This window comes from Opisthorchis viverrini, assembly GCF_000715545.1.
Source record: "Opisthorchis viverrini unplaced genomic scaffold opera_v5_24, whole genome shotgun sequence".
NCBI classification, from domain to species: domain Eukaryota; kingdom Metazoa; phylum Platyhelminthes; class Trematoda; order Opisthorchiida; family Opisthorchiidae; genus Opisthorchis; species Opisthorchis viverrini.
In genome coordinates, this window is record NW_008751680.1 from 89,366 (window position 1) to 100,648 (window position 11,283).

The window sequence follows — 11,283 nt, forward strand, 5'->3', positions numbered from 1 at the left end:
AACTCCAGAAGTGATAGAATATTCTCCGGTGCTGTAATGCCAGGTCACAATGGTGGAGCAGAGACAAAAAAGTTACCATTAAGTGGTGAACTGTCGGAATTGGATTCCAAGGGTGGTAAGGTGCAATTAACGGTTTGCCCGAACCAGATGGTGTGCATAGACTTCAGATTCGGGCGAATGTAAAACTGTTTGACCTACATTCTGGTCGGTGCCACTAGACGACGATTTGCCTGTGTGTTTGACAGTTAGGGGATGTCACCAGGTTCCGATAATGATAGACGTTCTGACAGGAAGACGTTGTTCCAGTCTTTCGAGCAGCGCGATTTGCGTATGACAAGCGTAAGTAAGAGTATCTGTGACTATTGTTGGAACCAGCTGCCAAATCTGTTTCCATTACGCTGAGCGGAATACCTGTGTTAGTGAGCTGCGGATAATGACAAGGCATATAACTTCTTAGTCGGGCGTAAGAGTATCTGTGACTATTGTTGGAACCAGCTGCCAAATCTGTTTCCATTACGCTGAGTGGAATACCTGTGTTAGTGATGTTGCTGCGGATAACTTTTTCGGAAACCGACGAGGACAATCAGCACAGGCCAATAAAGTGACCAAATGCGAGCCAAAACTTCAAAGGACTTGAGTTAACTGATGGTCTACCAAGCCAGCCACAGTCCCCACACACCAACCCCACGATTCTCTCCTGTTCGCTCTGTGGAACTGGTTGAGATTCCTTAGATGGATCGTAGTATTCACCGTTGAGTGTAACCTGTACGTTGAAACCAAACATAGTCGGTTGTTGAACTCTTAGCTGACTCAGACCCAGTGGAATAGACGAGGGTTGGGTCAGAAACCTGAAAGTTTCGTTACACCGTGCGCGCACTAGGGGTTTCTGCTACCACTGTACAGCTTTTAACGAGCTAAATATCATATTTTAACCGCAGGTTCATGTATATTCTGAAGCACGATATTCAGTGAAACGGGAAGGAATACCGTCAATGGAAGTTTCCGACTGCTATTCATAGGCGTGTTTATTCTTTCGTCACTACGGAACACAACATTCTGCATAAAAACAACCATTCTTCGCCCAGTTTCAAGATCATCATTCCCGCACAATCGTCTCGGGGTTCCAAAAACCTTGATATCTGCAAACCGGAATCAAAGTACAGGCTTTTCTCAGTACTCCTCCAGGAATGCACAAAACGCGTTAGATGTTAATTCTGCTATTTTCAGACATCACAATCTCCTTTCCAGGTGAAATCGAGGCATATCAGCGCCAACAAATCAAACGATTTCCAGTGCTACTGAAAGAGATAGTAATGAACTTCTGGACCGAAACATCTTAGAGTTCGAAATGACGAACAATATTATCAGCTGAATGTTCGTCAACGAAAGTGAAGTTAAGGGTGAGAGTGACAGTAAGGCAATGATTTTGCACATTGGTAGACGCTTCCACTGTTTTTAGAGCTGTTAGGAGATTCATTAGCTTACTCCTAACCCAGGTGGTTTCCAAAGACTCGGAAATCAGACCAAGCCGATACACCCCACGAAAGATGAATAAGTCATGGGCTGTCAAAGAGAATTCAGCAGTCTTGAGGATAGTGTTTACCGTCAAGAAAATATGCTGCGATATCTCGAGTACCGCACGAGGGAAACCTGAGACCATCTTTGCGCAGTACATTCGGTTGAAGAATCTAATGAACCATTGACTCAACAGGAATTCGGATTAATCTGTCGTTAAAACCACATTGGTCCGAAAATGAGTGTATTTGGCGATTCGTCTCCAAAATAGGTGCATTTTGAACATAAGGTTGAGTTGAACTCGGAGACTATGCCCATCCGATGAGTCCAAAGTAGGACAAAACCAGTCACGAATGGTTGAAGAGATTTCATGGAACTTTTGAACAGCTTCTTTTATCGAAAAGCTAATTTTCTTCAAGATGTAAACAAACTGTTTCCTTAACCAAGGGTGGTAAAACGGCAGGTTAAATTCAACTCTAAAGAACGTGTTCTTCGGTTTGTTAATTGTTTCCAACAAATTCGTAAGTTCTCGTTATTTCAGCGATGGCCACATGTATAAAAGAGTTGGCGCTTACGATAGAAATGTTCTGCAGTCACGCCACAGGTGAAAAGCGGAGACTGACTAGGAAACTGTAACATGGATTTATGTGGTATAGGACACTAAGCCTCCTCCCTAAAGAACGACCAGGGTCATCCACCACCCTAACATACAACATACAAGATGTTTGCTGACTCTCGGGTCCTTCTAGTCCGAGGATTTTGAATATTCTAGTTTCATAATAATTAAACTTGCGTTCATATTTGTGTCGGCACCGTCTCCGTTTCGATCGGATTGGTCGCCGTTGGTGACGCATTTCGATATCTGTCTACTGGCCTCCTTCGCATTATTGGTGTGCTTCTGTGCAATGGGAGACCCCAGAGGTCGAGGTCCGGACTTCGAAGATGGCGGTGGGCGACGTCTTGGTGACCGAATGTTGCCCGTCACTACTGTAGTCCTCGAAGGAGAAGTTACCGCTGGAAATCGCTTTGTGCGGGAAGCAACATCATGGTCAACTGTTGCATAGTGCTGTGTATCAACAGAGCTGGATTTTTGCGCGTGGCAGATATTCCGGGTCTGATTCGAACCATAAAATTCCAGATTTTCATCTGAAATACGCGTAGAAAGGGTAGATTTTAGTGCTTGAGGATCTGTCGTTCGTCGGAGAATAAATCTGTTTCCAAATATAATTAGTCCGCGACGTCAACCTTTGCGCAGTGGTTCTCTCAAGGGAGACCATCTCCAGAAATATCTTAGCCACATTCGACTACCCCCTTATAGTATCAACAAAGGATATGTCATCTCATTCCGACTACTGTTGCGCTACATACGGATTTGGATGAGTAATAAGGCTGGAGTTTGCAGTGATTGTATCTGACCTATTGTCTCACACAGCAACTGGGTGGGAAGTTCGCCAATCAGACCGCAACATCTATCCGGCAAAGCAATGAGTCAGCTGAGAGGCATCACTCGGACAAGCTTGAGTGGGAACTCAGGAGTCTAGCCAGCTGACTTAAGCGAGTGTGCGTAGGCGCGACATGTTTGGCTGTAAATATGTTTGACGCACTGTTTACTGTGAGATTCTGTGATATTTTTGCAAGTCTCTACCTGCGTGATAGTCCTAGTAACTGCTCATTTTGCTGTTTTCTGGATCCTCATAAACAATATGATAAGTAGGTAAGCATTCACATACTGTTCACAGCTATCCGCCAACTCATCTGGACACTCGTGAACTGGCTTCATCTTTCTGTGCTGAAGAAAACTTTTCATAACCTTTACTTTTTATGTTATCCTGCTCTTTATGAAACCCTGTGAGAAAGGACAGTGCGGAAGTGAAAACGTTTTGCTAATTATCGACCAGGCAGCTTTTCGGTTATCTTGATATCGTTATGTGCACTATAAATAGTATGACTTAAAAACGCTAGAAAGGTAGTACGTAGCAATAAAAATTGACACAACCAGCGGTTCTCTGTGAATATAAATTTGACTTGTGAGGACTAATCAATGGGACCTCGAGGAATTTCCATCGCCACAATGATTGTTCAGCCGGTACTTTGAAGCACTCATCAACCGATAACTTGGTCTAATCAAGTGTCACGCGATGCATTGAGTCTCCTGAACACAGGTGTCTATGGACCACGAATGTAAAACACATGAATCAGTGGACACGGCATTATAACAGGAAAAAAGCGGGTGGATAGTGTTTAGAGGTAACGTGACAAAGTGTCCACTTTACTCTAGCTGCAACCTGCTTTCCTGGTGATCTGATAAAAGTCTGCACTTATGAAGAATGACCTAAGGGGAAAGCGCTCCCGAAAGAAACCTGTCTACTTAACGGGTAACAGAAAACTCCGTAAGAATCCATAGTAAAGCTTACTGTTGCAACTTCATATATATTTAAAATTGCCTCCAATCTTGAATGACTGCCTTCCCGGTTAACAATTCAAATGGACCGCCCTTTTTTGGACTGGTGGAATTGAACCCTATTTCAGATTTACAAGATATCTATATTCTCCGTTTTTCTTACCACGCAAATCGTTTTTACCGCTCTGGTTATACTATTTTTGTACCAAATCCTTGGGCAGCTATATATTGTTTTAATTCATGAGTTTGAGACGCGGTTTCGTTCACGCGTTGACTGTTGATCCATATCGGCTTTGCTTGCCTTTTGGAGTACCTCACCGTTTGTCGAAAACCGTTGAGGTTTGTAATTTTGTATTCCGTGTAACTACTTTCATTTTTTATAGTACAGCACATTTGCGTAGCCATTCGTTCGGAGTTTTGCCGGTTTGGTTGTTAACCTTGGTGCTCGTTGCTCAAGAATTCGAATCGGCCGTTACACTTACTTCAGAGCAGGCTGTGTTTTGGTAGACTGACGGTGACTTTCGGTGATTATATTTCAAGGGTGTTTACGAATACCGATGGCTGTACTGAGCGCTGTTTACCCATCCACTCTGCTTGCTCACACTGCAGTTCATTCAAATACGATGGCCCAGCTGTTTGAGCATTTCGGTTGCACCTGTGGTGGCACTTTGTCGGTCGAGCAGATGCGCATCACACATGGCGACTAGTCACCTTGGAGAATGTTTTCAGGTTCTCGCAACAACAGTGACTTGGGAAGCGAAGAAGCAATCGAACCCCGTCTCTATCGACTGGAGAACATTTCAACCTGGAGTTGTTCGGTTGGCACCATTCCGCCAACCTTAATCCTGGCACGCTACCAAAGTTAGGATTTGACAGTCATTCACTGAGTTGTTGAGGCATATGCTACGTGCAGACAGGCCGATGACGCAAACTGTCAATTTACTGCACATTATATGACTACAAACCTCTTATCGGTGTTCACGAATATACTTTTAATACGTGAATATTCCATGTTGGCGATGAGAGTTAATGAAATAGTCACATGTCGCCACGCATGCCTTCCACTTCCGCTTGTCAAAAGTCATGCGATGACACCACAAACCTCATAAATCTATTTTAAACTTGTGACTGTTACATAGTGGTGATTGCGTCCAAACCCAATCGCTTGCACCTGGGGCGTATGTTACATTGGTATCACTGGACAAACATTTGAGGGCTGCCAAAGGAACATTCTTAGTTCTACATAATCCTTATGAGGTGAGACATCTATTCGAATTTGCTCCATCTTACCCAGTGACAAGAGATGTGATGGACTAGGTTTCTCGAGTCTTCATTGATTAGCGGTCGTGGGACAGTAGAAAGACCCGATTTGGGCCCTGAAACTGGCATGGATGAATTTGTCCATGCAAAGTTAGAAAAAATTTGTTTGAGAAAATCCGCTTGAGGAATCGTTTATCATTTACCGATTAAGCAGAGAACGATTTACGCTCTGTGATCGTAGCTTAATCGACGGAGATGCTTTTGAACGTCAATCAACGTTTAATTACTCTTGTGTTGTAAATCACATGAGCATATTTAATGCTCAGTAAACTTACTCTCGTTGTGAATGGATGAGGACATCACCGGTCGGACATCATCTGAAGCAGAACAGTTTGGGAAATACTACAGTGAATAAACTGGCTCGATGTTTACTGGATCATTCAGATATAATATTAGGTCTCTTACAGGTACGATAACCATAACCAAGATGATGAGCGAGTGGGAGGGTGCATCTATTCATCGATAGCTCGTGAACCCAAGTGATTGGTCGGCAAAAGACTGAAAAGGCGCTAGACCACGGTCGTTTAGCAAGAGAAAATGCGCCAGTAGCTTGTGTGTATAGACCGTGTAGTGGTATAGCCATCTGAAAACACAACCGCGGGAACAAACAGAACTTTGCTATTGTCTCGTTTTCCGGGTCAAATTTAATCCCAATTATTAGACAAACACAATAGTGAAGAAGTACGTGACCATTGCACGCTGGCATGGCGACGTGAGATGACAGGAGCACAAAAGTAACGGGCAATCAAGTTTCAAAAAAGACCAACAATGATAACAGAAGTCAACAAAATTCATTCATTCACCCACTTATTCACTATCCCCTCGCCCACCAACTCACTCACCGGAACTTGTAAATGACATGAGATCAGATGCGTTCACTCTGGGCGTGTTGACACCCATCAAAACCGGGCCGGTCGGCTGATGATGTGTCGGTACGAAAGAGGGATTCTGACCTGAAGTGAACATCAAACAAGATAGTGCGATGGTTAATCAGCATACCTTAATTCTACTGGGTCTGTTTGTCATGGCCTGTACATACCACCTTCAGAGCGGTCCGTTAGTGACCTCTTCTGTAGGATGGTCTCTTCTGTGAAGGATTCCACTGTCGAGGTGCATCCTGACAGACCAGCTAGTAGTATTTGCTTGTGACAAACGATTTTTCCTGAGAGGAATTACATGGTTCTGACCTCAGACTAGAAAGTCCATCGGTCTGGGCTGACGAAAGTGAAGTCATTTGAATGACAACGGCCATCCTAAACGCCGCACGCAAAAGCCATGCAGAGAAATCCGTAGACCATATGTGGATTGACATGATGGTCTTTGCATCTGGAATTGTTATCTCTAGAGGGCGCATTTGTCAACTGAAGAAGTTTCGAAACTTAGAGCTAACTGAATGTACTCTGATCCCGTTTTCCAGATTCCTGCTACGAGAGCCTGGTAATCATAAAAATGCCACATCGTTCTTACAGAGAGAGAATTGCAAAAGAACGCTTACACAATTTTTTTCATTTGGTTTTGACTGATTTACTAACAGAAGCTTGGATGGATTAATTATCTCCCGTTTACATCTGGCAGAGGTTTGCAGAAAAAGTACGTCCCTCTACGACCGGCGACGATCAAATTTTTCGGTAGCTGGCGGCTTTGAGTGTGATCCATGGAGCCCCCGTAATCGGCCAGCCAGTATAAACTGAGGACGTCAAAAGTGTCTTTGCCTTTGGATGCCACCTTCACAAGCCATAGGGAAAACGGCCAGAGAGCGGAAAACTAGCCAACTCCGGCTGTTGCAACAGGTTGCTTTAACATCCAGCGACTGTGTCGTAGGATCCTCATAGAATTGGATAGTGTATCACTTATCCTCCAAACACAGTTTCTCCTCATCTTGTTTGCTGATACTTTCAATCTCAGAATAAGACTTTTCAGGGGGTGCCGGTGTAACTTACTTAGCTATGGGTTGTGAGTAGCACGGTTGAATGATGAGTTGTGTCATCTCTTTTTTAAATGCACGCCCTAGTTCATGGCTGAGTGGTACGATTTGGAAAATTCCATCCTGAAGATCCCTTGTTCGATACTTCATTATTCGATTCGTAAAAGTAGTAGACATGGGACCACAAGAAGCATTGTGATGTCGTACTGTTTCAAGGATTAGCCCTAAGCTTTGTCCTAAGCTTGATCCTAAGCTTTGGCTTATATATATATATACATGCATATATGGAAATATGTACGACGACGGCTGACTGAGCATGGGCGACAGATAGCCATGTCCAATTAACTCGCACTGTCTTCTATTTGAGGTCTATGAACGCCAGTCAAGAGGATTGCTTCTAACAGTCAGATCTCCCTTCCTAAATAAATAAAGCTGCATTTTTCGATCAACCGGCAGACGAACTGAAAATCGTCAGTTTATCTTGTCTTCATCCATCTTGCAGTTGTTGGATTTTCGAACGCTGACGCCGCGAGCCCTGGTGTCCACGTTCAGGAATTCCAAATTTAACAACATAAAAGTGCCGATTAAGGCTACGATATCTACACAGAAATAATTCGGGAGAGTTAATCTTGGTCACAGATCAAGTTCTCTTTTTTGACAACCACTTCTTCCTCCCAAAATATTCTCAATGCCAGACCAAGTGGGTTTTCCAAAACTTCCAGTTCTGTTAAGAAGGTCCATTCACGACTGGTCAGGCCAGCTCATTTTAGATCTCACTGAGTGGTCCACCTTAGTTGAGCTGAAAACCTCAAAGTACTGTTGCAAAACAACTTCTATACATTGATGATTGAGTTAACTACTTTCAATCCTAAGAACCTGCTGTCACGTGGCCAACCGGATCAATATGTCTTGTAGAAAATTGTCGTTATTTGTCCTGGAGCTTATTTAATTTCAATTGGTTTTCGTATCTCCTCGTGCGGTAAGGCCCACCCGCCAAGCTTCAACACATTGTTCATGCTTATTAGTTATTTTGCCAGTGTGTTCTAGATAGGCAAAGGCAAAAAATCAGTGCAATGCTGATTAGTTATTTTGCCAGTGTGTTCTAGATATTCGAAGGGCAAAAAATCAGTGCAGTCCTATGGAACACGTAGCGAAACCGTACAACTCACCAGTGTTCCCACCGTAGGCCATTTCACTTGGATAAGGTGCTTGTGCGGCGTATGGGTAGACAAGCTGAGAGGGGGCGATCGGGCGTCGATCAAACATAACCCTGCCAGGTGGCAGGTGCACTGACTGTGTACCAGGTAAAGAGCCCATTGGATAATATGGCGGTATAGAAATTCCATTCAGAGGTACCTGAGGTGTACCACTGATTGGTTGTGGCGGAGAGTTTGGAACCATGTAGTGTGGACCGATATGCGTTCCTCCTATGGTCAGAGATGCATACGAATGCATGGGATTCGGTCCCGTCTGTATAGATGAATCCATTGGAAAGATGTAAAGGAATGGGGAATTAATCGATGTTCCCACCGTTCAAACGTCAAAGTACAAAAACGTAGTTCGGAAATAGAATGACGGCCACATAAATGACAAACTCGTGACCTAGATGGGCAGTTGGGTCAAGAAGTGGTTTGCAAAATTTGCCCAAAGGGGTCAACCACACTGTAACTTACAGCAGCATTTAGATGTAGTGGTCTGTGAGTTTGATATGTTGAGTTGGGAGCAATCCGTGTTGGGGTGCCCGTACTACCTGCGCAAGAGTTGCTGCTCCCACTGAGTGTCCGAGTGGGTGTGGGATTACGATTTTGGTCATGGAGCGTCAGTCCCACCACACCACCGTAGCCTTCCGGGCGATGTTGGGATACAGAAACAAAATTGACTGAGTCGGAATCTCGATCCCAAGACCCTGTGGTATTTTCTAAAGGGAAGACAATAGAATACACATAGAGTGCCGAGTAAAAATCATCCCAACAAACTGGTCAATTTTCATTGCAGATGTACAACTTACGCATTTGTGGTTGACTATGCACCAGAATTCCTTCTGGTTTAGGAGTCATAGTCGCTCCGACGGAGAAAGCACCTGCAGATAAAGTTACTGACGTGGTCAATGCTTCCGTGGGGAACTTCCCCTCCACATTGGTTGGTACATCAGATCCGATAAGGGCCTCTCCGTTGCTGACGAGGAGGGCGACATCTTGATTCGGTGATTGGTCGTAAGATAAAAATTTCCGCCTGCGCCGATTATGACTCGAGAACTTGTTCGAGGAATCCAGCAGCTCCTGCTTGTTTTCGGGTTCATCCAAATGAACCGCAGGCTTCCGACTAGATGGAATAATTAAGGGATATATATGGTATCTATCAGAGCAATAAGACCGTATCAAGTCAAGTTAAGCTTTTCGCACCTTTGGTTGGTGAGTATCCCGCATTAATTAGGGGATTCGGATCAGAACGCTGCAACATGAACGAATGTCATACAAAAAACACTTTGGTACAGTTAGCTTGCTCCATGGTGGTTGATCGAATGGACGTTGGTCTGTTCTCCGAGCTTGGAACGTGGCTTCAAGCGTTACATCAGCAATCGAAGTGACATTATCAACCGCACACTGATGAAGTTAATTCGGTTAATGACAAAACATTGGCAAGCTAATTGCCAAGCTCGGCGAACCAGATTATCTACCAATGAACACAACCAAGACATAAATGTTCCGGCGAATTTCCAGTTTGCCTCTTTACTAGGGCTTTAGAGTGAAAGTCAAGCTTGAAAAAATTGTTACTTGTTGTTGTTGACCGCGCAAATGGAATAAGTGGATGTGATAAACTTAAAGAATGCATCCTAATGCTTTGTTATTCCAAACTGACGCCGCTAGTGAACGGCTCGTGGTTGGAAAACTGAATTGAAGTGAACACAAGTTTGATGGGCCTCACGTCGATTTCTACCGTATTATGGCATCGCCAACCACCAGCAGACTAGTCGTTAATCTGCCGCTGACTTCTATGGGAGAATCCTTTTTGAAAATTGTCAGTGTCTGACTGACTTCAATTAGTACGCACTCTCATGAAACCCTCCTTTTACAGAGCAGGTACTCACTCATGCAAGTCTACCTTACCCCAAACTACTCATCATCCTTACTGTGGCTTATGCCTCTATTGTGTTAGCACTGCTAGTGCTGTTTCAGCCGTGGAAAGGGGCTTGTGAAGGGTGTGTCTTAGATTCATCGGTGGAATGTACTTTTTTACAGGCGGCCAATGCCCGACCACAGTTTATTTTTCAACCCCGACGTTCGTTGGCTCGAGAATCAAGTCCCAGTTTACCTCCAGCTTACAGTATGTAAGTGCAGTCCCTTCAAATGCATCTTTGAGTCTTTGCTGCTTTCGTGCCTGCGTAGGTGGACCACAGGGATGCAGGGTGAAGGACAAAACAGAGCAGCCTCATCTTGTGAACCTTTGTCAGAGTCAGTGGTAAGGCCGGCGCCGGTCCGTTGATGTTCTCAGTGCATATCTCAGATTCAGGATGCACTGGTATAAGCTGACTGACTGCGTTGTGATGGCATCAAACATAATCATGAGACAAGTATTCAAAGATTGGAAAAACAGACCGGGAAAATAAATGGCACCGTGCCAGTTATGTTGAAAATGTGTGCGAATCGGTAGGTAATGAGAGCAAATGCATATACTGCAACACTCGTGACCTGCAAGCATAATTGAAATGTAGGACACAGCGGTGGCTATTAACGACTGGATTAATCAGTAAGTGCTGACAGACAAGTGCAAAGATAGTAAAGCAACAAGGCCTGGGTGCGAAGCTGGTTCTTCTAAACTTTGATTGCCAAAGAATCCCGGAGGCAAAGTTGCTTATCCAGTTTTACTTGACCCAACCACGAAACAGGTCAACAGATTTCCATCGCTGTAAACAACGCGAGATTTGAGTACTTTTTGGACCATACTACGGTGTCATTATTTTCATGATGGCCGTTTCATAGGTCAACTATTGTTACGCTGTTTATCACGAAGTCTATAGGAAATGTTTTCAAATTTAACCTCCGAACAAAAAATCGAAAGATACCAACTAGCTTCAACAGTTTGTAATGGACTTTTTGAAGATAAATTACTCATAAGATGACTG

At 44.0% G+C, this 11,283-nt stretch overlaps 1 protein-coding gene across 1 annotated transcript; it reads right to left on the reverse strand.

Moving 5' to 3' along the window:
* Window positions 1–586: 586 nt before the first annotated feature.
* T265_12916 (hypothetical protein) lies at window positions 587–9,481 on the reverse strand (the record flags this gene model as incomplete). The annotated part of the gene is made up of 7 exons (XM_009166284.1): window positions 587–798; window positions 2,329–2,661; window positions 5,512–5,553; window positions 6,079–6,189; window positions 8,330–8,630; window positions 8,834–9,078; window positions 9,169–9,481. Coding segments are annotated over 7 exons (1,557 nt in total), but the record flags the coding sequence as incomplete, so codon positions are not given.
* Window positions 9,482–11,283: the final 1,802 nt, after the last annotated feature.